Source organism: Gymnoscopelus microlampas (genome assembly GCF_963454915.1).
Source record: "Gymnoscopelus microlampas genome assembly, chromosome: 17".
Lineage (NCBI taxonomy): Eukaryota > Metazoa > Chordata > Actinopteri > Myctophiformes > Myctophidae > Gymnoscopelus > Gymnoscopelus microlampas.
The window spans coordinates 17,786,686-17,813,659 of record NC_139954.1 but is presented as its reverse complement, the minus strand read 5'-3'; the positions used below and the strand labels follow the sequence as shown (position 1 = coordinate 17,813,659).

Sequence of the window (26,974 nt, the reverse complement as noted above, 5' to 3'; positions counted from 1 at the left end):
AGAGAGAGAGAGAGAGAGAGAGAGAGAGAGAGAGAGAGAGAGAGAGAGAGAGAGAGAGAGAGAGAGAGAGAGAGAGAGAGAGAGAGAGAGAGAGAGAGAGAGAGAGAGAGAGAGAGAGAGAGAGAGAGAGAGAGAGAGAGAGAGAGAGAGAGAGAGAGAGAGAGAGAGAGAGAGAGAGAGAGAGAGAGAGAGAGAGAGAGAGAGGGACGTGACTGAGTGAAGTAAATGTGATATCATGGGGACATGGTGAGGGAATATGTGACTAAGACAATTATTGAACTAGCAGAGCAGACGGTAATGAAAACTGATGTTGTGTCAATTTAACCCTGACAGGGTGAAAATGGAACCGCAAGGATCCACTCAGGATTTTACAGTGTGCGAGAGTGTGTGTGTGTGTGTGGGGGGGTTCTCCTAAACAGCTGTAACCCCCACCTTTGCTGTCTGTCTCCCTCCTTCCCTCCCTGCCTTCGTTACCCCCCTTCTCTCTCTCCCTCTCTCTCTGTCTGTCTGTCATCTCTCTCCCTCCGTGTGTGTGTGTGTGTGTGTGTGTGTGTTTTCCTGCATGAGGTAGATTGCTGCCAGCGTTCTGGTGAAACCCGAGTCTGCTTGTGCTTTATGACTTTGTGACAAAGAACCAGATCTCTGGGCTGGCTGGCTGACAAATGACCTCACAGCCTGGCTGGCTTGCAGGCTGGCTCGACAGTTACTTGGCAGAACGAACCACTGCCTGGTGGACTCTGTTGTTGACTAGCCATCTGGACAAATGACTTGCCGACTGGCCCATACTGCTATGTTCTGACCAGCCCCCTGGCTAACTGAATGACTGGCTTGCTTGCTGGCTAGCTTGCTGCCTGAGTGAATCACTGGTTGGCAAGCTAACTGGCTGCTCAGCTGACTGACTGACCCCATCATGAGGTCTGTGGAAGTTCTTAAGGTCTCAACAGATTATAATAAGGTAAAACAAACGGCATTTGGCATATGGAAATTGTCTCATGCACCACATGAGAAAAAATGCAAAATACAAAGCGTACATTCGCCACCACAACGTCTCAAGATGGTACAAAAATGCCACAAATAAAACATTGCATCGTCCCAACAAATTTATTTTCCAATTAAATGGAACTGCCACCCCATATTAGAGGAGGGAGAAAGCTAACTTATGTTACTTTGTGGATACTGGGAAGCAGTAGTGGATGATCACTGACTGGTACAAACTGGGCTGTTCTTGATTTTAGGAAAAAAAATAAGCGACTTGTTATAGCAGCATTCACAAGCACTGTATAACATAACACATCACATGTTATTTAAGTGGTGCATTTCTTACAGTAAGTGCATTTCTTCATGTGACATGAAGACATGCGTTAAAACACTTGAAACTTGGCATCCCTATTTTGGGGGTGAACATTTGCCGGAAATAGCCGATCTACAAATGCACAGTGTTGCGTTGCTGCACATTGCGAGCTTGTAGATCAGCAATATTTTGGCAAATATATAAATGCATACCAAAAACTTGGAGCGACCCTAGTACAGTATAGAGCCCTGGGGACTCCGATCTGCTTAGTATAGGATTTAAGTGTTTAAAAAATGACATACTGTAACAACCATTTTATATCCAGTCTACCATTTCTGGAAAATATGATCTGATGTCTCTCATAAACGGTTAGCATATACAAATTTAAATTAAATGATGTTACATTTTGAAATGTGTTGGGCAATTGACATCCTTAAATAATAGAACGATTTACGGATACAACTTTCAACATGTTAATTACAGTAGAAAACTTATGGTAATGTGTATGGGAATAAATAATACTATGGCCTCTAGTTTGAGGGCACTGACGTAATCTATCGACAGTGACCCAGCAGAGTGTTTAGTCTGAGTTATTTGCAGACAGTAATGAAATCTACTGCTAACGTTGAGATTCCCAAGTATTGTGATGTCAACTGCACCGCCGAAGTGCCGAATCTGCCTATAAACAACAAATAAGCCATTTAACTTAAGTTATTTTCCATATAATCTTTCACTCGTATGTTTTTTATGATAGCCATTCCACATGAGTGTTTTTATTTTTTACAACTCTAAACACTGTGTTTGGCCGTGAGTGTCTGCCAGCGACACTTTAGTCAAATAGGCTCTATGCACAACAGCCATATTGGAAAGAAGTTGGGCCTCTTCCTTACTTCCTTTCAGTAAGGAGTATCATTGTCACCAATGATACTAACGAAGGTACGGTAGTGGCCCAATTTCTTTCCAATATGGCTGCTGTGCATAGAGCCCATTGACACAGACCATGGACAGACCAAAGGGGTTGCCAAAAAGACCACTATATACAGTAGAATGAAACACAGTTTGACTTAAGCATTATGCTTAATGTTGCGCGCTGTCGTCACGTGGCGAAAATGGCATATCTATAGATCTGCTACTATCGGCATGTGGCACCAGCATGTGAAGAAAACTAAATCACGCTTTGCTGCCCTCAAACCAGAGGCCTATGTTTACACATGGATGCATATGGAATGAAATGCAGAATTTCAGCCGTATTATCCTTTACCCGCTCTTCCTAATCCAGAATGACAGCAGACACACACATGATCCGTGTAATCTCTTCCCTCTCCAGCAGAAAGGCCTGATAACATTTCAGACTGTGTCTGTCTCGCCTCCTGCAAGCGAGTGCCAACCTGTAACATCACCGACATGCTCTACAACCCCTGACCTGTGTTTTATTTATTATTTTTAGTTTCTTTAGAGATGTAAATTTATTCAGGAGCAGCAGGAGATAGAACATCCTTTCAAAATGCCACATTTTAAGTACCATCCCCCCTCCGATCCAATTTTACTAAACGCTACAATAAAGGGCCGTCCACACCTGATTACAATAAAGATAACTATAATGATAATGATATGAACATCTACACTAATGAATGATAACGTTCTGTAAACAAGCTGAACGTGATGTTTTGAATGTGAGACCCAATAAATTCGGTGTCACAAATTATTTAAAAAAAAAATGTAAACACATTAGAAGGACAATATAGTATAGTTTGTTTTAAATACGTCTAGCATGGAGATTGAAGTTGAATGGGCTTATATTGAGGGGACGTGTCTGATCTAACGAATATCAAATATCTTATAAATAATGACTCAAGCAACTTAAAAACTGTCTAGGTGCACACAAAAGCACGAGTGGACATTAAAATGACCCCAGAAGTGTTTTGAAGTGACATAAACTTTTTAAGGCACATCATCAACCCGTGAAATGACAATAAAACAGTGTGAATATTGTAACATTAGTTACAATATTCCAAAAGGGGAATTCATTCACCAGCCATGTATTGACAGCTGAATTTCGGAGACAAATTCTCACGACCAAGCCTTTGGAAAACATATCCCAAAACACATTGGTATATCAACGCAATCCCTTAACTGTTGTTTATAATGTTTACTGCAGTGCACGACCTGATGTTTTAAATCACCCGGCACACTAGGCCACTTGTGATAGCCGCGGCGGGGCTGTAAATGTCATTTTGTCTCAGGTACTGACTGACAACTGACTTGACTGCAGCATCCCATGTTAAGACCCAGCTGCTACAAAGTAGAAACAAATCATAAGTCAAAGAATGAGAGGATGTGGCGATTAGGAAGTAATCTGTCAATTTCTGTATGGCGCGTGCATGTCCACCCGTCGGTGTTTTTCTTTTATCAGGGTGAGTTTGAACATGCAAGTGTGCGTGTGCTGTCGAGTGTTACTTTATTTACAATCTAGGCTTTGAGGTGTGTGTGATTCAATTCACCGACTCATCCACGTGTTCTGTGCATCCGAGTCTCTGTGCTGTATGTAAATTGTTCTGTGTGTCTGGACACCGTAAACTCCTCAGTGTTTGTTTAACTCTGAGTGTACATTCGTTGTACATTCTCAAGAGTTAACACCAACATTTGTACATTCTGAGCATTACGAATGGATAAATAAACACTATGGATTTTCAGTGTGGTACTTCCGTGTGATGACATTGGTTTATTAGCCCGCGTTATCTCGTAATGTTCAGACGGTGTGTTGTTTTTATTGCCGGCCTCTCCACAATATCCTCCCCAGACAGGCAGTCGATAAACATCACCGTTTACCAGCCTGGCTCATAACGGAGGCCCCCATTGTTCCATGTTTGATTCTTGTTGTGATTGTTATTGTCTTGTCCCTCCTTGTAATCATGACCAAAATCCTCCCAAAGTCTGCAAGACAGCATCACAACGAATACCATGGACAGTTACTGTGGTGGCGTAATTAAAATGCATTTTTCTTAGTCTAGTCTGAAGAGGGCTGAGTGTTTGTTAGAGGCCTGTGTGTCCTGATTTACGCCCGATCAGAATATTCACAATAGATGTGGTAATGCAAAGCGCGTGCATATAAATAATGAATAACAAGTTATGCTCTCTTGCGCATGCCATTGTGTATTCATTGTCAAAATGTCAGACTTTATTGACACTATAAATTCATGCTCAGAACAACTCACTGGAAAGACTAATCCATTATATGAATAGTATGAATTCCCCTACACATGATACATAATATAGACTACATACAGTATATACTGCATATATACAGTATATTCTCATGTAAGTCGGCGTGTTGAACTGTGACTAGGACTCACATGCTTGACCATGTGTTCTTGTGTGTTTCTCAGCTTTGAGTGAATGAATTAGGTGGGTCCCCAGCAAAATGATTAACAGTTTACTTTCACTATTAGAATTTATTAGGATACTCTTCAGGTCATAGGTTTAACCACTTCAAGCCCTATTCAAAAATGTTAAAAAATAGGAATTACTAATCTAACAAAAATCTCCTTGGCACGAAATCTTTTCAAATGGTGGTCCACAGCCAAATGCATGAAAATGTTTTAGAACCAATCACTGCTATAGAGTCTCTAGGTCATCTATATCCTGGCCTGGAGAAATGCACTTTAGAAGAACGGCTCTTTTTTGTCTGTTTGCGGCACAATCTGGAGTGTTAGTTTAACTCTTCAGGGTCTCTAGACTAGAGTTAAATGAACACTTCAGATTGTATGGCTTGTGTGTCCCATTAGTTCCCATATGACTTTTCCCGCTTCTCTGCCGATAACAACTTAACACTAATGATGGTTCTTTATTCTCTCTGTTCCTCTCTCACCTCTTCTCTCATTACTCCGTCTCAATGAATTCAATTCAAAGGAGCTTTATTTGCATGAGAAAACATGTTTACAGTACTTTGCCAAAGCAAAAGTGGAACGAAACACTGTATGAACAATTAAAAGGGAAATAAAGGAAATAAAATCAGAATTTGTCATTATACCAAGGTACAACCAAATGTTGAGCTTTTTTTTTTATTGAGAGACAGGGAGTGACACGCAGCAAAGGTCGCCGGGAACGGGACGCGAACCCGCGACATGCCGTCACGCATCAGAGCCTTTGTGGTATACGCCCGGACCGCTAGGCCAGCGGGCGCCCCCCCACTTTAAAGCTATTGAGCTTTAAAGTGCAGGAGCACATTGCACCATGTGTGCTCAACAACATTCAACCACACAACATAAATACCTGAGTGTATAAAAAACACTTAAAACATTGAAAAAACATGTAAAAACGCATTGCAGAGCTGTTTAACAATGCAACTTGCTTACAAGGCCATACGAATTGTGCATTTGCTGTCAGAAATAGTTATACGCGTAAGAAAGGTTAGCTTGGGATAAACTTGGGATTGAAACCAATGGCAGCAATATTCCGATGTTTTGCATTCAGTTTTTCAAATGTGTTTAACTGTCTTCTTTATTCTGTGCCACCCACCCCCCCCCCCCACACACACACCTTTTCTCTCCAGGATGAAGAGGAGGAGATTAAGCTGGAGATTAACATGCTGAAGAAATACTCCCACCACAGGAATATAGCCACCTACTATGGAGCCTTCATCAAGAAGAGTCCACCTGGACATGATGACCAGCTATGGGTGACTGTTCCATTTATATGCATCATTTAGGCTAAGGTGTTCTCTGCCCACACTACATTCCGGAACTTAATTGAATTTTACCAATCTTTACCAATCTACAGTATGGTAGGGTATGTTATATAGCTAGTACATCTGTAGTGGTTGGAGGTGATCTCCCTGGTGTCTAAATGGACACCAGGGTAGGACACCTACTGGAGGGAGACAACAGACATAAAGCGTACAGATTGTAGCTTCAAGCGTACAGATTGTAGCTTCAAGGCAGAAATATTCTGATCACAGAGATGGTGGCTGGGGTTACAGTACGTCTTATTTAGGCATTTGCCTGCCGCTCTTATCCAGAGCAACTTTAGAATGGCTGCAACATTAAAATAAACCTCAGCTAAGCTTTGTACACCGACATGAGGAGTAACCAACACAATGGAGTGCAGAGGTCAGAGTGGCAAGACAAACATTCCTGTGATCCTGGGAACCTTGTGGGGCAAGGGGGGGAGGCGACTACCGGTTCAGGAACTAAACCAAAATTGAACAAGGTCTCTCTAACCCAGCATCAGTGTGGGTGGCCAGGCTTTCTGTGTATTACGGGGCCAGCATTGTGCCTCCCCGCTTTCCCTCGCTTAACCGTAAAAACACACATTGTTATAGAGCGTAAATAAACAACGCAATAAAGAGAGGGACTGTGCTCTATCATCACAGCTCTCTTTTCCCCATTTCTTAATCTGGCTGTCTCTGTCTCACTCTCTCACACACACAGACACTCTGCTTGTCTGGCTTTACCGCTTTCTCTCTCTCTCCTCCGGCTCTGACTATCCTCACTGTTCCTCTGTGTCAACAATGGCTCCCTCCGCCTCCACCCATCTTGTCTCCGAGGAGTTTCGTGTTTGCCTGCTTGTGTTACGTTTTAACGGCCTCTGTGGTTCTCCACCTCTCCCTCCGAACAACAGAGTCCGCTGAGATGGAGAGAATAGGGACGTGAATACCTTTTATACCGGCATTCACGTCGGGCCTCGCATGGGACGGTAAAACGAGAGCATGCCTAGTCGAACTCCAGAGTGCTCATTTAACTCAGACTGACTCTTATGGGGTCTATTTTAACGCTCAGGGTTTGAACAAACACTCCCGTTTTTTACCGTGCAGCGTGCAGGGGTCAGGAAAGAAGTGCAGATGGGCTGGAGAGATGTGGGTTGGTGAATGGAGATGGTATGGATGGAGTGGCATCAGGATTAAGACTTCCTTTTAGGGGTGCAACAGTTAATCAATTATAAAAAAATATTCATAATCTGTTTGAATAAAAGTAACGGTAATTGATTTCAGGCCTTAAAGCGTCAACTTGTAGATGAGCTATTTCAGCTTTTTTGTGCGATGCTGTTGTACAATGAAGTTTAAATTAGATCTTAAGTAGATAATACTAATCGATTTTGTTGATTATAAAAAATGGATTACAATTAGCACGTTGATTTGTTTATAAAAAAAAAATAGAAAAAAACAAGCTTCCCGGTTTTTCGATTAATTGAAAAAGTAATCAATAGAATACTACGAAAATAATCGATAGTTGCAGCCCTACTTCCTTTGATGTTTAAAGCCTAGTTCAGACCAAAGATTCGCAACAAGACACAACTGTTTAAAGCCCAATTTTTTGGGTCGTACAACAGTGTTTTGTGCCTTAAATAGCCGATCTATAACCTCACAACGTGTCACACAGATGTGACGCAGATCTGCAAGCTTGTAGATCTGCTATTTCTGGCTGTCCTCTAGCTCCTAGAAGGAGTTGAGAGAGAAGTGAGAGTTACTAACTCTGACACAGTCAGCATATTTGTTATTACAGCTGCTTCCCTGAACCCCACACAACCCCCACTGTTATGACTATACTGTATGATGCCTTCTCGTGTGTGTGTGTGTGTGTGTGTGTGTGTGCGAGGGGTTGTGAGCTATCAAAGAAGTATAACAATTATAATATATAAGTATAAAATAAGCCTTGAATGATTAAAACCAGAAAAAAACACTTATGCCATGTCACGATATTACCATATCCAAAATCCCAGACAATATCTAGTCTCATATCACGATATCGATATAATATCGATATAATATCCTTTTTGACTATGCTAGCTCCTCTTGGTACTCCAACACCTCAGTGTCACTGAAGACTAAGCTTCAAACCTCCCAAAACAAACTGATTCGACTACTTCTCGGACTGGGGCCCATGACCCACCTCTCTCCCACTCACTTTGCCAGCCTAGGCTGGCTCAGGGTGGAAGACAGGGTTATACAACTAAAAATGGGACTGGTCTTCAAAATTGTAAATGCAGATCTGCCCGAAATGCCCCCTATACCCGCATATCTGTATAAGTACCTCGAAAAAGTTAGTGACACCCACAGTCACAAAACTAGAGGGAGCGTAAACAATAATCTGGTAACACCCACCCATAAAACAAACATGGGCAAATTCTCCTTCTATAGCACTGCCACCAAGGAATGGAATAGTCTAACCCCATCCCTCAAAAAATGCAGTTCGCTGGGCTCATTCAAAACAGCCCTAAAAACTCATCTTTCTGGAGGCCTAAAGAGGAGCTAGTACCAGTTTCCCTGTAGACAGACGACCCCCCCCCTCCCCCTTTTTTTGTACATACTTTTTATTTTATTTTCTAATGTTTTTTTTTTTTTTTTGTATATATATTTTTTTGTACATAATGGTATTTTTTTCCCCCTCTGTATTCTTATGTTGATTATTGAACTGTTTGGTTGCTACTATATATGTCTATGAAATTAATTCAAGGACCCCAATGGAAACAAGCCCGCAAGGACTTTTTTGGCCGGACCTTTTAGACAAAAGTATTATAAATGTAACTGTGTTGTTTTACATTCTTTTTGCCTAATAAAAATTTCAATCAATCAATCAATCAATCCAGATATTACCTGCCCGTAATGGAAATAATTGGTTATTGGACAAAATGTCTAAATTGTGCATCCCTAGTTATAGTCCATATCCTGCATCCACCTTTATGTTCATGTATGTGTACTGTTCACTCACCTCTTTGTCTTGTCTTCCAGCTGGTGATGGAGTTCTGTGGAGCAGGTTCCATCACAGACCTGGTGAAGAACACCAAGGGCAACACGCTCAAGGAGGACTGGATCGCCTACATCTCCCGAGAGATCCTCAGGGTCAGTCCCCGGATCCCTGGATGCATGCTGGGAAATGCCGTTCATGGCGATTAGCTCTTATTATTATTTTTGTAGGTGGGGTTTTCGATGTATGAATTGTCAAGACATTTTTTTAAAACATTTTTACTCCTCAGGGATTGACTCACCTACACGCCCATCATGTGATCCATCGTGATATCAAGGGGCAGAACGTTCTGCTGACTGAAAATGCTGAGGTCAAACTGGGTATGTAAAGGAGGGGTTTTGGTTTGATGCGTTGGTAGACAGTAGTACAGGGTGAGGTTTTTTTTTCGTCCCAAAAGCATTGCTAAGCTTAGTCCTTGTTGTCAGTTTGTTTATATATTTGTAATATGATTATTAAATCATGTTACATGCAATGAATCAGTTTACCCCCTAGCCTGTCTACAACTTAATGTTTCACTATTCACCTGAATGGAAGGAAGACTGAGGACTTTCCTGGTAGTTCTTTATACCAAATCGGGATAATTAAGTTTACCGTAATTGGAGTGACGTTCACACTGGCCATGAGATGTTTCTTTTGGTTCCTGTTTTTATGAGATTCATAGAAGCCAGGGACGCTTAATAGGAGTGAAAAGATTACATATTACATATCAGCATCATCTTAGATGATGCTGATATGTAATCTCAAAGATTATAGAGTTTATTTAATGAATATTGGCAGCCTTATGTGATATGCTGCTGTTATCGGGATGATGACTTCCTTATCTGAGCATAATAGACAAAAAACAAATAGCTACTTCAGCAAAAAAAATGGTTACTTGATAACCAAACTTGCAACCATTCATAATCAATTGTTTACATATGTACATTACATATGTATTGTTCATCGATATGCGGTGTCCTGTCTAGATTAACAAATAAAGTAAAGCAAAGCACTTGTTCTCACTGAAAAGCATACAGTACATTAGTATTTCTTAACTGGTTTTAACCTCTTCGGTTCCAGTTGACTTTGGCGTGAGCGCTCAGCTGGACCGGACAGTCGGCCGGAGGAACACCTTCATCGGGACGCCATATTGGATGGCTCCAGAGGTCATCGCTTGTGATGAAAACCCAGATGCCACCTATGACTACAGGGTAAGAAGCTCTGCCCGTCAGTAAAGTGGTGTCGCATTTTACAGATTTGTGTTTTTATTCCAGTAAACACAAATACTGACACTGAATGTCGACTACTGTTACAATGTCTATACATAAAAAGTTAATACAAAAACACATTAGGATGGTTCTCAAATACACTAAAATAGGGAACTGCTATGTTATGGTGATACAGTATGTGAAGATGAACTGAAACACACACATACATACTGTGTCCACTGCATCCGTCTAATTCATCATCCATGTGTTTTCAGAGTGACCTGTGGTCTTGTGGAATCACTGCCATAGAGATGGCTGAGGGGGCTCCTCGTAAGTTCTCACATGTCATCTTAACCTAATCACAAACCTTTTGAGCCTAATTTATACTCCCTAGTCAAGTACAACCGTGTCTCTTGCCAAAAAATAACTGATCTCTAGATCAGTTGTCTTTGGCAAGCAACACTTGCGCAATGGAATCTAAATTAAGCTTTACACATGCCTGTAAAAGCTGTTCACTATTCAGTATAGTTTTTGCCAATCATAAAACAATACAACAATAAAATATAATGGGAGCAGTAAATTTGATAAAAATCCCTAGACATAAGAATCAAAGATAACAGTGAAAAGTTCATCCTGAAACGTATTTTGGAGTTCATGTGAATATTTCCATTGCCTAAAATTGAAAAGTCTGACATAAAAGAAACGTCTTTGCAAACCCTTCCATCGGAAGAGTAGGCTCTGTTATCAATTGGCTCTGTCTGATCTGGTCGTGTCTTCTGTTTTCCTCCAGCGCTGTGTGACATGCATCCAATGAGAGCTCTCTTCCTCATCCCCAGAAACCCTCCTCCTCGGCTTAAGTCCAAAAAATGGTAAGCTATCTCATGTTTCATTAGAATCAGAATCACTAAAGTACAGCAGCAGTTCAGTTAATTAGTCTTGGTAACATTGGTGACCATTATTATAGTTGACACAAGTACTTACAGTTGTGGCCCAAGTGGTTCAGTACAAGAGACAATACAGTTTTGCAACGTATATGCAAACGCTTTTAGAGATACTGTTGTTTTCTAAGAACTTGATCCCTAAAAGCACTACATTTAAGGTCCTTTTGGTGGTTGATATATCCTCATCCCTTGAATTCTAATACTGTGAAGCTGCACTATGTCTCTGCAACTGCTAACCTTGAGCAATGTTAGTGGTATGCTCTACTTATTTTGTTCTACAGTATGTATAACCCCCCCATCTAAATAAAGAAAGGTCACACTCAAAACTTCAAAGCATACATTTATTTCACCGAAGTCTCAGCAGACAGAGCTGCATTAAGCTGAATGTATTCTTTGTTGTGCAATGGTGCTGCTTGTGGAAATAGCAGATCTACAAGCTCACAGTCACAATGCCTTGCGAGGCGATCTAGCCTATTTTCGTCGAGCAACACCGCCGTAGGACGAAGCATAAGTCAGGCTTTAGTGCGACACCTTGCCCATTTTTGTTGCATGAGATAGAGGGTAGCATGGGTCCAAAACATGGGATCCGAACCGAAACAGACTGGTAGATAATTGGACCAGTCCAAACGGACCCGAGAAAACATTCAAAATGACTGGACCCGGTCCAAAACGGACCTGAGGATAAGTGGACCCAGTCTGAACCGAGGATAATTCAAATCCTCTAGACCCATACTGGACCCGGAGCTAATTTATTGCTAAAATCACCGTGGTATTCAGATTAGCCATGTGTGTCAGTCACCTCCTGCTCCCCCCCGCCCCACCAGAGTAATCACAGACGAGCTGTTTCGGGTGCGTTCTGCTCTGTGTTGCAGACAGACAACATTTTCGCCGACTTTATAGCAGCCGTCCCTGCAGATTATGTCCATAAACATGCTCCACACAGATGTCGTTCCAACTTGCATCTTCCCGGTGGCTTTTGTTTGCGTTTCACCTCCCTAGAAAACCTCCATAGTGTTCAACTTCAGCAGCAGTGCAGTGCACTTGAGATTGGCTGCGTTTCAATCAGCTGTTAAAGTTAAACAGGCTCATTCAATGCAAGAACAGACGATATGGATTTTGGAGCCTAATAACAACGCATATGTCTCTTTTTAAAACCGAAGGTTAAAGAGATTAATATAATAATAATAATAATAAAAAGCTGGTCGTCGGATGGACCTCATGGGTCATCCATTTCAAATAGATCCGACCGAGACCTGTGGCAATTGGAACTGATCAGAACCGTGCCCGAGGGACAAGTCAATATTTTGGCCCCAGTTCGGTTTTCGGTTCTATGGTTCCGGGCGGACCCGTGCTACCCTCTAGCGTGAGACAAGTCATCCTTTTTTCCGCCCTCCAAGGTCTAAGAAGTTCTTCAGCTTCATCGAGGGCTGCTTGGTGAAGAACTACACCCAGCGACCCAACACCGACCTGCTGCTGAAACACCCCTTCATCAGGGACCAGCCCAACGAGAGGCAGGTCCGCATCCAGCTCAAAGACCACATCGACCGCACCAAGAAGAAGAGGGGAGACAAGGGTAAGTCCATCTAATGTCTGTCTTTTGGTTGCCTCACTACATAGGATAAAGTTAAAGGGACACTATCATGATTTTCAACCTTAGCTCTATAATTTGTTGTAAGCCTAATGTTCCATTAGCAGCCATTAAACTGAGCCTGCTGTCTAACTGAAAAGTTTCACCCATTGTGAATTTGTGAAAATACTCGTTTTAGCCACTACCCTCGGTGGCCGTGACATTGTCCTTGTTCACTCTGTTTGCAGCAAAGTGACAAAATAGTGATACATCTCGGCATCAGAAAATATGAATCAGGTTGGGGAAGTCTCGGCCTGCGATTGGCTGAGACGGGGATAAGGGAGCGCTAGTTTTGCCTCGTGTGATAAAAACGAGTCCATCCACCACGGCGGGCCAACTCGGAGGCCTTGGGAAGTTTGCTCATCTAACGCCTCGCTCGGGCACGGCTCATAAGCCTCAAGGTCACACTGTTGGCGCGCCTGTTTTTTTTCCGGACAGCCAAAATACGCAGAAACAGACAGGAATTGTCTGTCAATATGGATTGTATCCTTAATATTGGTCCTATAGACTCTAAATGTCTATAGACTATGATGATAACAAACAACAATTAACTGAAATGTACAGCAACCATCACATTGTATAGGAATCCCCTTAAGACTATTCTATTTCTATTAGTGATAAGGGAAGCTAGCTTTCTTAACAGCTTTACAGTAGATGTGCGTGTGTGCGTCACCTTTTAGTTTTAATGGCCGCTTTGAGTCTTCGAATAGAATAGACCTTACCAATGATGGCTGGTTGCCACATAATGTAGCCAGAAGAGTAGAAGAATGTAGGAGCTACAGGCAGTGTTTGCCAGCATTGGCCTGACGGCAACCTCAACGCCTGCTCCTCTGACCTCTGAGCATTATCTTTTAAGCCAACATTTGCATTTTCTTCTCATGATTTCCACCTCTTCTTCAGATGAGACGGAGTATGAATACAGTGGCAGTGAGGAAGAGGAGGAGGAAACACCCGAACAAGAAGGAGAACCAAGGTATCTTTTCCTGAACCTCATTTAAGTGTGGTTTCACTCTTGTTGTCAGCATGTGCCGTTGACCATAAAGTCAGGACATGCTATTATATATCGGTGGTTCTCAACCTTTTCTGGATCAGGGCCCACTTGCATGTTCAGAGCATTTCTATGTTAATGCTCAAGCAATCGATTGTGCCCAGGCTTGGATCAATGAAACTAACAGTAGTTGTAGTTGTAGTAATTTATTTTGGTCATAACAGGAAAATGCAATATATTCATCATATCATATCATATCATATCATATCATATGGTTTAGACCAAAAAGGTATAGGCCAATGTCTTATTTTGCCTATCCTTTTCACACCAAAAAAAAAATACGTAAAGGGAAAAAACTAACAAACGAGAAAACAAACAAAAGACAAAATTAACACAACAGAGAAAAACAAGACAAACGTGATCACAACAACCAAAAGACAAGACTTACAGATATCTCGAATTATCATCATATTTCAATATCCATATATAATACTATAGTAATACATTTGAATAATAATTTATGATACATAATTAATATGTAATTAAGATATAATTAATAAGATAACCTTAATTAATAATAATAATTCTAGGAAAATACAGAATCCCCTTAGGTTATACCTACTCTCTCTAGACTCAAACAGCTCCTGGATACAGCACGGAAGCAGATGGTTATGTGCTTTGTACTTTGTGACTGCAGTATTAACTCTTTCACTGCTAGAGTATATTCATTAATAAAGTCACCCACTGCCAGCGATTTTCGTGTTTTATAACCTTTTCAACCGGTCACAGAAATTGTATATCCATTATAATCCATCGCCTGATCGTGTGTTTAAACAAACAGTATCCATGGCATAGTTTTCACCCGCGAGGTAACTTTCACAGGCGCAGCCAGGCTGAAGGCAGCATATACCGGCAAAAATGCACGTCTTTCCCACCTCCCCAGCTGGCCACAGAACATCGTCCGGAGAATAGAAAATATAACCGGAGCTTTCCCTTTGTTTGTTAGACCATGTGAAAACTACGATGTCTAGCCAAAACCAGGGCAAAACCAGTTAACTCGAGATAAAACCATATCCAGGAAACAGATAAACAGGAGGTGGGCGGGAGCGAAAATCTTCGGATGACGCTATTTCCGGATCTGGGTGTGTGGAAAGTGAACCTGATGATGGGAGTTACAGAGAACAGCGCAATCATTTATAAAACAATTAAATATTAATCGGACGGGTGGCAATGTTATCCATTGCAGAATCGGACGGGAATTCACGTCCGTGGCAATGAAAGAGTTAAGGTCAACAAGATCATGTAGTTGTACGGTGTTTGATTGAATGACAAGTGAATTTGTTGGAGCGTAGTATTCTGCATGGTTGACAATTCTGTCAACCATGCACCATGTTATACGTTATAACGTATACTTTTATAACGTAAGTAACGTAATGTAAGTTATTATTTATCCGTATCACAATGAAAACTAACTTTCCAAGGTTTTAAAGAATAATACCATAACCTTTTTTTCTGTTTTTACCTGATTTTGTTTTTAAATATTAATGTGAAATATCAATTATTTGGGAGCCCACTTGCAATATCCATGACGGTCATCTATACAATGAGATGAACCGTTTCACCCTTCATACCATCCCATCCCTTCCTCGGTGCAGCTCCATCGTGAACGTGCCGGGAGAATCGACCCTGCGCCGCGACTTCATCCGTCTGCAGCAGGAGAACAAGGAGCGGTCGGAGGCAATGCGCCGCCAGCAGCTCCTTCAGGAGCAGCAGCTCAGGGAGCAGGAGGAGTATAAGCGCCAACTACTGGCCGAGAGGCAGAAACGCATCGAGCAGCAGAAGGAGCAGAGGAGGCGGCTGGAAGAGGTACGTTGTGGAGGAGAAATGATTTACTATGTACTGTATATACTTTTCAGAGGACATTTTAGTTCATGATGAAATGGAACAACATTTTTGGGGGAGTGAAGCGCTTTAATGTAAAGCAGTGTTGATTTTGTCGACTAAAACTATGACGGAAAATGTTCGACTATATTCTTATGATATTAGTGGATTAAACTAGACAAAAACTAAAACGTTTCAGATGACTAAAATATGACTAAATGGAATTTTATTCAAAATGCTATGACTAAAGCTAAATCAAAATTTGCATGTAAAGATGTGACATCAAGCAATATTTCACTTCTTCGCTCGAAGTTGCAACATTTTTTTTCGCCTGAAGCGAACAGAACGACAGCCAGTGTGTGTGGGGGAAAATATCGCTGCAAGCTGAAATGTTGTTAGTGGGAATATGCACCTTAATGATAATCTTTATGTACAGGCCAGGGGTGCACATAACTTTTTTGGTGTAGTTCTCAGGGGAGCACCTGGAGATGTTACTTGGTGCGCACCAAATAAATGGTAAATAAAAGGTCCGGTGCCCCCCAGCACCGTTTTGTCAATGGGGGGGTGGTGCTGTGTGAGAAAAATGGACGCTTCACCGGCGCGTTTCAATGTTGTAGCGCCCTGCTTCTAAATTCCGCCGTTTTTCGCCGTTTTTTTCTTTCTTCACAACGTTTGATGCCCCCCCCAAGGTTGGTGCCCTGTGCTGCGCTGCTTTTATCCGCCAGATTGGGACGTTCACGGCATATTTTGGATTCGAGGCCACACTCACACAATCACGTGCAGCATGCGTCCCCTCCCCCTCCGCCTAATGGCTGTGTATGGGGCCGACGCGTGCTTTAGCGTGATTGTGTGAGTGTGGCTTCAGGAAGTAAATTCCTGTCCCAGCGGTCCCAGCTGTTGGTACGCGAGAGCGCTTCCCTTCGTCTGATGTGCCGCGCAGCATGCATTTTGACGACGCATGCGCACCTGCGCACCAGTTATGTGCACCCCTGTTTATGTAGCACCTTTCTAATGGCAAAGTTTACAAAGGGCTTTCATGTGGCAAGGCAGATAATATGAAGAAGGTGATAAAATAGAAAAACACACACAAAAATAGAACACGGAACAAAAGATGAAAGGTTAGCATTTCGTAAGTGTGGAATAAGGCAGGTCCTTGACATCTTCATTGAACAATCGCAGGCATGTGTCTGTGTGCTCATCCGTCTAGGTCTGGTTCTATTTAGCACTCTGCCGTTTCTGCACGAGCTTTGTGAGTCTGTCGATCTGGTTTTTCTCAACAACACTGAGTTGGCATAGATATGAGCATATGTCTGCAGCCAGCAAGTCTGTCTGTATGTGTTGTTGTCTGTCACAGTTGTTATTCTATCTTGTCAGTAACACTGGGGAAATAACCCTGGTTAGCCTCAGCTTAAAATTACATACTGTATGCCCATATTTGTTCACGTGTAAACATGTTTATTCATTTAAACATGAAACACCACAGGGTTCCCTATCATTACCCACGGTGGTCTGTTGTTTAGAGGAGTGTGGTGGTACAGAGACCCTCCTCTGCCCCTGTTGGTTCTCTAAATTGGACTTGATTTCACAGAGCCTGGCCTCTCTGGTTGGCCTCCACTAAGACAGTCTCTTGAGAAGCACTGGCAAACACATCTACGTTTTTATCGACATCTCTTGTTACTGTAAATATGACGTGATCGTGAACCTAATAGGATATACATTACACATTTCCAACAGACCAGATACGACTTAAAGCCCGATCTGGCCCAGATTTCGCCATGGTGATTAATCTACACAATCTGCACAAAATAAAGCAGTATACTATGGATAGTGTGTAAGGATTTAGCCTCCCGATGTAGTCGAAGCCGCCACGATTATATCAAAGGACGTTTACGACAAATCCGAACATGACCCAGTAGTTTGAGCTGGTTAACGATGGCCATCTGAACGTAGGCCCTGCAGTAGCGACTGTAATCTGCGAAAGTCAGTCGTTAAATGTGCGATGCCGGCTCTTTTCACTGTCAGTTGCATTTTACAAGTCTTCTAGTATGTTCGAGGCATTAACTTCATCATTCTAGGATCACATGACTATTATAAGGGCTCTCTGGTTCTTCTGACCCTTGCATTCCTCAGTATGGTTTGCTTGCAGTGCTGCAAATGCAATAATAAATCAAAGCTTTGTGCACTGTTGTTCTCATTGAGAGTGTCTCTGTATAGGCACCGCAGCGAAATCTATAATTTATTGCCTAATATTATGCACCATAGACTCCATGTAATGGAAGCAGCCAGGGTCAAAATACTTGAGACTTGGAGTTTACTGATGTAGAAAGAGATTCAGTTAGATAAGCTTCCATAATAAACTATAGAGTCAGTTATTGTGCTGCAGGGCAAAAGAAAAACAATTATAATTAGATCCCGCAGACGAGACATTTGAATAGGCCTGCTCTGATTGGCCTTCATGTCAGCTGGATGTTCCTTTGTTAGCTTCTCTGGAAGGTTTGGCTGAGATCAAACTTTTCCTCTTCTAGAACCAGTGGAGGGAGAGAGAAAAGTCACTTTGGGTGATATATGTGATATATATAGGGAAGGGTTGAGCGAGAGGATGAGAGAAGTTTAATGAAGAGGGAACATGTAGATCCAGAAGTTAGAAGTGAATGGAATTGAAGGAAGAGAGACAATCAGAGCAGTGCATTTTGTTTTAGAATTTGCAAACAACAGCTGGTGAGCCAACTCCCTGCAAGAAGCCAGAACACCGTAAAATCCTAAGTTAATTAAGTTAACGCTGAACTTTTACAGATGGAACGAAATGGACCCATAAGGGTCCATTTGTACAGTCTCAGAGTCAAACTAACTGAGGATTTTACTGCGGAAAGAGCTCAGGGGCATTTTGGCACAAGTTCAAGTTCTGTTGTCTGCCACATGTTTTTTTACACTGATATATTCCATGGATATGACTGTGCATGCCCGCATGTAATGCACAGAAAATAATGGATTTAAATATGGTGTCAATTTCAGTAATTCTCAACAAATTGAAAGGTCAAAGCCCTTAAGCTATACACCAGGCCTTTCTTTTATTATCATTTTAAATATTGTCTTTTAAATCTTAAATGTGCCTCACAGGTACCAAGATTTCCAGCACAGGAAGCATGGGTTCCCACACACCAATCATGGCCCGGGGCTCACTCATTCATGACGGTGCTCGTAGATCACATATACAGTATACGGCAGAAGCCTGCGGGATCCTGTAGGATCCTGTAGGCCTAGTCGAACAAGGGCCGTGCCAGTGAAATACCACGGCGTGTGTGCATGTGCGTTCATGTTTGAAAAACAACCCCTTTCTGGAAGCCTTAAACATGCAACATGGAATTCATGGAGACATGATGCATTATGATGCTAAAAGTCCACATTAGCTGCGGAAACCCTAGAGGTTCCACTGTACCGTCTTCATGAGACGATGACAGATGAAACAGATTTGTGTCTGTTTAAACTGTTAGATAACTGCTGGAGTTCAGCCCTGATTAAATGATTATTATGTTTTAAAGCAGTACATGTAATGTTGACATCTCAGTGGGCCAACTCCTTTCCTGTCTTTATCAGCCAATACCGTGATTGCTGTTTTTGCATGATGACTTTTTAATTGACATTACCATGGTGTTCCTGCTTGCCCATTCCGCAATGTGTATTACACGCATGCACGGACGCGCACGGACGCACACACTCGCGCGCGCACACACCCCTACACACACACACACACACACACACACACACACACACACACACACACACACACACAGTGTATTTAACGATAGTTGCAGCCCTATGAACAAGACAGGGTCCAATCACGACGAGGCTCCTAGCTGGATCCCTGACCTCATTATTGACAATGACTCGGTCTCGCCCCAAATATTTTACAAATATTTACACCTGCTCTCTGTTGCCCCCTTGTGTTTGCCCAGCAACAACGGCGCGAGCGGGAGATGAGGAGGCAGCAGGAGCGCGAGCAGCGGCGCCGCGAACAGGAGGAGAAGAGACGCGTAGAAGAGATGGATAGACGCCGCAAGGAAGAGGAGGAACGCCTGAGGGCCAATGATGAGAAGAGGAGGGCTGACCGTGAACAGGTGACGACTGAGGGAATGTAGGAATACTACTGATAAAAAGACACAACTAATAGTTAAAAACACCGATTGTCTGGGCCTATAAAAACAATAAAATAGCAGATCTACATGCTTTCAACCCATGGCGATGCGACACATTGAGAGCTTGTAGAGCATGTATTTTGGCCGTGTGACACCACCGTATGACGAAGAATAAAATGGGGCTCTAGTGGTTATGTTTTTCATTTCATTAAATACATAAAACCGTTGAACTAATAAGACTTGAACGTTGTTTTAAGTCGACCACAAAAGATATATCCTGAGTCAAATGTAGTCACACCACACATGTTGTGTGGTGTGTTGATATCACTTCTACATTCCTATACATTCCTATCCCTACAGCCTTTAACAAGATACAATGTAATTTTTTTGTGTTAGTTTATTTGAAACCCCTGGAATAATGAGTCTTTTGGCTGTCAACGAAAATTCAGGTACCTGCCTTTTGGTCATACCAAAAAAGCAGAACAGAAACATGAACTCCTTCCAGTCATGAGTTATGAGATACAGACGTGTGACCTTCAAGCTACGTCAAAGCTTCAGTGTCATCAACTAAAGACTGTTTCTTAGTTTGAGTAAAGTAAACCTCCACACTCTTATTTATTTATTCGTTTATTTGGACAGGACAGAGCATATTAATGAACAAGAATGTAGTGTAAATACCCTTGATTTAGCAAGAATGCTATTTTCCATCCGTAGGCCCATACATAAAACAGGCAACATGACAAGAGCACAAATAGTGTACAAAAGGTACAAAGGAGAAGAAAAAACTATTAACTGTAAAACATAGCCTAATTTGTAACCTATTAAAAATATAAAAATCACACCCTGTGTGAAGGTAGCGGCGCCTTTAATACATTTTGTCATCTATATGTGTTTATAATGTGTTTATAGCCATGTGTCACGTGAAGCTTGACCAATCACTTTGTTGACGGGTCTGACCAATCAGAACGTTGACGGTGAACACGGACAAAGTCGGGTATAGAGCAGGATCCGCTCTGACCAATCAGAACGTTGACGGGTCTGACCAATCAGAACGTTGACGGACCTGACCAATCAGAACCTTGGCGGGCCTGACCAATCAGAACGTTGACAGACCTGACCAATCAGAACGTTGACGGAAAAGCCAGGTATAGAGCAGGACCGCTCTATACTATGTATAGAGCGGCGCCAGCGCCGCTAAAAATCACACCCAGTGTGAAGAGAGTGGTGCCTTTGAAAGTGTAACTGGTTGCATCCGCAACAATCAGCAACAATATGTTGTCACGTGACACGTGACAACATATTGTCACGTGTCACGTGAAGCTTGACCAATCAGCCGTGCTCAAACATACGGACGGACAGACGGACGGACGGACGGACATACGGACACACGGACAAAGTCAAATGTAGGAGTGGTTGGCACCACTAAAAAATTAAGGAAAGATAACAATGAACAATAGAGAAACCATGGTCTTTAACCATAGTTTTCTAGAAATGTTCTGATTCTTAGATTAGAACATCTAAGGATTAGAACATGTTAGCTTGGCTAACATGTTCAATCAGCCAAGCTAACATGTCCAATGTTAGCTTGGCTGATGGCACTGATGTCACTTCGAAACATGTAAACAATGTTTCGAAGTGACACACCTATTTATAGGGCTCTATTTCGTCATGCGTCTCGTTAGCCAATCAAAGCACACCCTTTCAACATATTGTCACGTGTCACGTGATGCTTGACCAATGTTAGCTTGGTGGACACACGGACATACATACATACATACATACATACATACATACGGACACAGACAAAGCCAGATATAGGAGTGGTTGCCTTCGGCACCACTCAAAAATCACAAGTTTGTTTTGTCTGTGGCACTTAGTGTTTTAGTGTTGACTGTCAATTTCTTTTAATGTTTTTTTTTGTTAGATTAGATAGAATTTGACTTCATAAATACAGTTTTTAACGTTGTGTACACATAATGTTGCTCTTTGTTCCAGGAGTATATCCGTCGTCAGCTGGAGGAGGAGCAGAGACACCTGGAGATCTTGCAGCAGCAGTTGTTGCATGAACAGGCCATGCTGCTGGTGAGTGTCTGCTGGTTTTGTTTAGGGTGCTACATAAAAACGTCACGTAAAGTAATATCACTGCCGGGCACAGTCACATTCATTTGAACCTGTACAAAGCCTATGCACGGGCAAATCCGAACACAGTGGGCCCACCTGAAAAAAAGTGAGCCTTCAACTGACACGCACACAGCAATTATTGATGTTACTGCCGATAATAACATTCAATCAAGTGTCCCCCTGTAATGTACAAATCAAGGAAATTTCAACGTGAATCTAATGTAGGGTGTGAAATTTGTGTCATAGATGATAATCTATCAACTACTGCCTGCATTCAGCAAATCTCTTACTGTAGTTACACCAACATTGATCTTGTGAAGCACCTTTGTACTTATCGCTTGGCAGCGATAAGTACAAAATGTACTTATTGTGATTTATGTGGCTTTATTACTGAGCCGCACACCTACTGTAGTAACTTACAATCAATAACTAAAGATTGGACATGGAGGCCATGCCTTTATTAGTTTCTCTTATACTGTATTTTTGTAATTGGATGGGCTAAAGCTATACAGTTAAATCAGTTACTACGCTGCCCTCTAGCGGTCAAACATTACTCGTCGAAGCTTTAACCTGGGCCACCTGAATGTGTTTTTTTACATCAATAATTTGTGATCGGTGAAAAATATATTATATTACCTATATATCTGTAAAAAAGGGGGCATTAATTAGTAGAATATTTACTTGATGGTTCTTGCTTATTCTTTCTCTCTCTTATGACTACGACTCTTCAACCTTCTTCCTCTCTTTCTCTTCCTCTGAATCCATATCCTCCTTGCTCTGTTCTTTCGTCTCTCTGTTCGAAGTCGAAGTTTTACGAGGTATGGTTCACAATTCCCAGGAGGTTACATAACAGTATAGTAATGTTGGTATTAGTCATTAGTCCTCTGTTCCACAGACATTCCTGAGCCCGTTTCTCTACCAGCCTCTCACTCTCTATATCAAGTCATTAGGTCTAATCCATGACATTTGTAGATCTGCTGAGGGCTGTTAAACAACCTCGTGGGAAGCCAGAATGTTTACTGGCCCTTAGTGATGATGTCACCAGGAAACGAGGATTTCCCTTGTTTTCTTCCTGGATCTCGTACTTGCGGCTGTGGACAGTTGTAATGTGGTTAGGCCTATTTGCAGGGCTCTTGTGACTTCATGTTCCTTTTTACTACTATTATTATCATGATTTCTGAAGGACTCCTTTCCTCCTGGGCTTATAGGGAGGACATTTAGATAATGGAAGGATGTGACCACTCACATCCCTGCTTCCACGTTCCGCACCACTGCTTTGTCATTGTCGCCCTCGCCGTTTCTCCTCATGACATCATCATTCATGTGCATAAGGGATGAATACGTTAATTTAATCATGTACGCATATTTATACTCTGCCTGATTTATACTCTGTCTGACATACAAAGGTGCGACCCATTGTGAGCTTGTAGATCGGCTACTTTGGGTGCGGGACAAAATTGTTAAAGTATAAATCAGGTCTGAGGATTTGTGTTCACACTTAGATGTGGCTCTAGCTAATGTTAAGTATTCAAACATTTACTTTGGCCCAACTGCAGAGAACAAATGTAACGCACGCTTGAGCCAAAGCAGTTCTCTTCATACATGGATTAAGCCTCTGGCGTTCAGCTATAAAACTCCACTCTCGCAAAACCCATTGCTGTGTAATAGTACGGCAGTGCAATTAACAATTGGCACAATTCTGTTTATGCTGTTGCAAAACGCACAGTTACGTCAAGTTGTAACACTACACAGTCCACTGAAAAGCAAGTCATTTTAGATGATCAATTTGCCTTAACGCTGGCCGGTATCAAGGCCTTGAATCCAATTAAAGTTCACTTTTAAACATTTTCCTTTAATTTGTGAACAATAAACAATGAACCAATGCAGTTCATACAAATAATAAGCTGAAACTACCCCCAGTCAGAGCCATTGATGGATAAAGTTGAACCAGTTTGTTTTTTCATTGAAAGAAGTCTGGATATACTCAGTGTTGCTTGTCCAGCCATGAAAGCCATTTTACCACCTCGAAACACGTGTTCTGTAAAATTAGATTAAATTAAAGAACACGAAAAAAAAGTGTTCATTTAACTCTGAGAGTGTAACTGAGCCATTCTCTGCCGGGGTGGCAGTGGCTCAGGAGGTAGAACGGCCGTCTAGGAATCAGAAGGTTCCCGGTTCAATCCTCGTCTCCTACTGGTTGCAGGTCGGAAGTGTTCTTGAGTAAGACACTGAATCCCCTTGTATGGTTTCCTCTGCCGTGTGTGTGTGAATGTGAAACACATTGTAAAGCGCTTTGGAGAAAGGCACTGTATAAATGCGGTCTATTTACTTACATTTATCACTCTCAGAGTTCAGTTAACGCTCAGGATTTACTCTGTATCAATGGGTCAGCGCGTTCCTCCCTGTTAAACTCAGGAGTACAAATGGCGGGAGCTTGAGGAGCAGCGTCAGGCCCAGAAGCTCCAAAGACAGCTCCAGCAGGAACAGGCCTACCTGCTGTCCCTCCAGCCCCTTGACGCTAGTAGCAAAACAGCCCAGCAACAGAGCCCTAAAGCTCAGCAGAACCTCGAACCGGACAGGGCGAAGCACCTCCTGAATCCGGACGCAGAGAGGGCGAAGCCCCAGCAGAGCATTGACTTTGAGAGGTCCAAGTCTGTAGAAAACCACAGCCTGGAGAAAAATAATGACACCAAACCACCGGCCCCTTCCGAGCCCCCGGGCCCCACCTCCGACTGTATCAGGAGCCCCGCCCTTGACTCTGAGCCAGTCAGAGAGGTGAACGACGCTCTGGGCTCGTTGGCCGTGACACTGACCGCTCTAGTTTGCTTCCATGTGCTTGTGTGTGTTGCTCACTCACGCTGCTCTCAGAGTGTGCTGTCTACACGTGGTGATGGCTGGCTGCTGGTGTGGGGACGCCAATTGCTTTGTAGCCTAGTTCACTGAAGCCTTTGTCTTTGTCTATTTTCGGTGAAGAGATTTGGCGTAGAGGCAAAAAAGGAGGGGACCAATTATAGAGCCCTGGGGGGCTTCATTGACCCCAGTCAATGAAGAATGCTGTAGGGTTTAAGTGGTTAAGCAGCTGCAAAAGATGTTTGATCAAACAGCCAAAAGACTAACTTGACATCACTGCCCTTAGATTTAACCTTGTAAGTATATTGAATTATGCGTTATAAATGTACAAGGCATTTACATGAAGGGTAAAACTGTTGTCAGAGCAAGAGAAGGCCATCTTGATGAAGGGATTACTGCCCATTCTTAATCTCACCCAATGTTAATGACAGTAGACATAACATTTAGAGCCCTCTTTTAAAATGAAGAGTTTGCATTCATATTGATTGCAGCATACAGGCTAATATAGTTTGAATCAACACATTTGTAAGATTATTGTTGGCTTTGAACATCAGTACGGCCCTCTGTAGTCTAAACCACTGTGTTTTCACAGTCTGTACCAGTGCATTCCTCCTCTCGCATTTGTCTTACTAGAACATACAGACAGAGTCAGCTTTGAGAAATAACACCTCCCACAGTGGGCATGTTGTTTTTTTAAAGAGAATGGGAAGGTCATTGCGTTTGGCTTTATTTTCTTTGCATGGAGACAGACCGAAGGAAAGCTGAGGAGACCGGGGACTGAGATGTTCGAGCAGGGATTTACACAATTGTAGAAATTATTTATTGCACAAGGACAATGCAGCATTTGGATCTCAGCGCATAGGCAGTTGTGAACCAGTTATAATTGCCATATTTTATATTATTACATATCATATTAGCATGTAGCCTAGATTCTGATGAAATCACCACTGCTCCTCTATACTAGGTATTCGAAATGCTAAAATAAATTATGCTACTTGCCGATTTATGCTTTATTTTTTTGCAAGATATTTTTCAGATTTGAAACACAACTCTGTTAACCTGGCATCCTTATTTTCGGGATGCCATTATTGTTTACAATGTTAAATGTATAAATAAATAGCAAAAATAGCACATCCTCGTAGATTTTTAAAGAATAAAATAGGGCTTAAGCATTACATTTTACCATGGATTGCTTTTTTTGTCAGAGCACTTATGCAATTCTAATAAAGACATACAGTACAGTACAGTAGCAGCAGCTCATTAGGCCTCAGTATGTATTCGTCCTGTGGCAGCCTGCTGCTCCCATTAGCACACAGTAGGAGAGAGAAGAAACGGAAATGGCAGATCTGGGTCAAATGGAGCGTTCTTAGGATGACGTATTTTTGTAGGGCAAGGGCAACCCGGAAGTTACCTCTGCTCTGCCACAGGCTCCTGCAACACACAGTTAAAATCCTTCCTGGGTTACATATGGATAAAGAAACTATGAGGATTTTACAGAGCAGGTTTCCATTGGGATTATTGGATTAGGTTTTGGATAAATAAAGAAATTAGGCAGTCTGGCAAACAAAGAACGTTTTGTTCAAAAACGTAATCTCCACAAATCTTCACACTTGTTTTCAAATGTTTGAACCACATGCAATTCATCGAAGTAAAAGAAAGCACAGTTTCACAGTCGAGATTATGAATGGGTGTAATTTATGTCGCAGAAGAAAACTTGAAACTCACTGACCTTATTTTCTGCATAAATGGGATGGGGGAAAAGCATTAGAAATTTGGCGGAGGAACGGCACTGTGAACTCATTTCGGGGTTTTATGATTACAAACTGTTACAAAACAAAACATTCCATAGTATTTCCAAATAGTTCTTCCTCATATTTCACTGTAATCCCATCCTTACAATAAGGGATTACACAGTACACAGTACTGTTTAAAAGTCTAAAAGAATTCTCTGAAGAATACTTGACATTTATATCTGATGTGTCCATCATTGATAAAGTAAACTCCACCATGAGAAACCAAATTTCTCCTCTTCAGGCAAGAGGCAATCCCCTCTTGTCCAGGTATGGCAGTTGACCATATGACCGAAGCTTATATTACACGTATGAGCTTTAGGCGATACTACTTGTCAACCAGTGGGTGTCCTACCTGACAGTGACACCAGGGTCTACATTTATCAATGGAAGAGTAGGGAGACCACCTCACTGCAGATGTGC

The 26,974-nt window shown here is 42.0% G+C and overlaps 1 protein-coding gene across 6 annotated transcripts in view; it reads left to right on the top strand.

Annotated features, from left to right (window-relative positions):
- The window catches only part of LOC311064970 (mitogen-activated protein kinase kinase kinase kinase 4-like), a 107,403-nt gene that overhangs the window by 57,286 nt on the left and 23,143 nt on the right, over nucleotides 1-26,974 (top strand). For 4 of the 6 annotated variants that reach the window (XR_014602776.1, XR_014602777.1, XM_084085059.1 and 1 more), the window contains exons 4-15: nucleotides 5,844-5,969; nucleotides 9,018-9,128; nucleotides 9,263-9,353; nucleotides 10,093-10,223; nucleotides 10,496-10,550; nucleotides 11,011-11,089; nucleotides 12,559-12,734; nucleotides 13,689-13,761; nucleotides 15,432-15,642; nucleotides 19,611-19,772; nucleotides 21,786-21,872; nucleotides 24,327-24,686. Coding sequence is in view for 2 of the 6 variants with exons in the window: in XM_084085059.1 (XP_083941185.1) it covers nucleotides 5,844-5,969; nucleotides 9,018-9,128; nucleotides 9,263-9,353; nucleotides 10,093-10,223; nucleotides 10,496-10,550; nucleotides 11,011-11,089; nucleotides 12,559-12,734; nucleotides 13,689-13,761; nucleotides 15,432-15,642; nucleotides 19,611-19,772; nucleotides 21,786-21,872; nucleotides 24,327-24,686 (1,662 nt within the window). In the remaining 4 variants the exon portion in view is untranslated. The remainder of the gene's footprint in view (nucleotides 1-5,843; nucleotides 5,970-9,017; nucleotides 9,129-9,262; nucleotides 9,354-10,092; nucleotides 10,224-10,495; nucleotides 10,551-11,010; nucleotides 11,090-12,558; nucleotides 12,735-13,688; nucleotides 13,762-15,431; nucleotides 15,643-19,610; nucleotides 19,773-21,785; nucleotides 21,873-24,326; nucleotides 24,687-26,974) is intronic. The other 2 variants (XR_014602774.1, XR_014602775.1) reach the window with 1 other exon arrangement.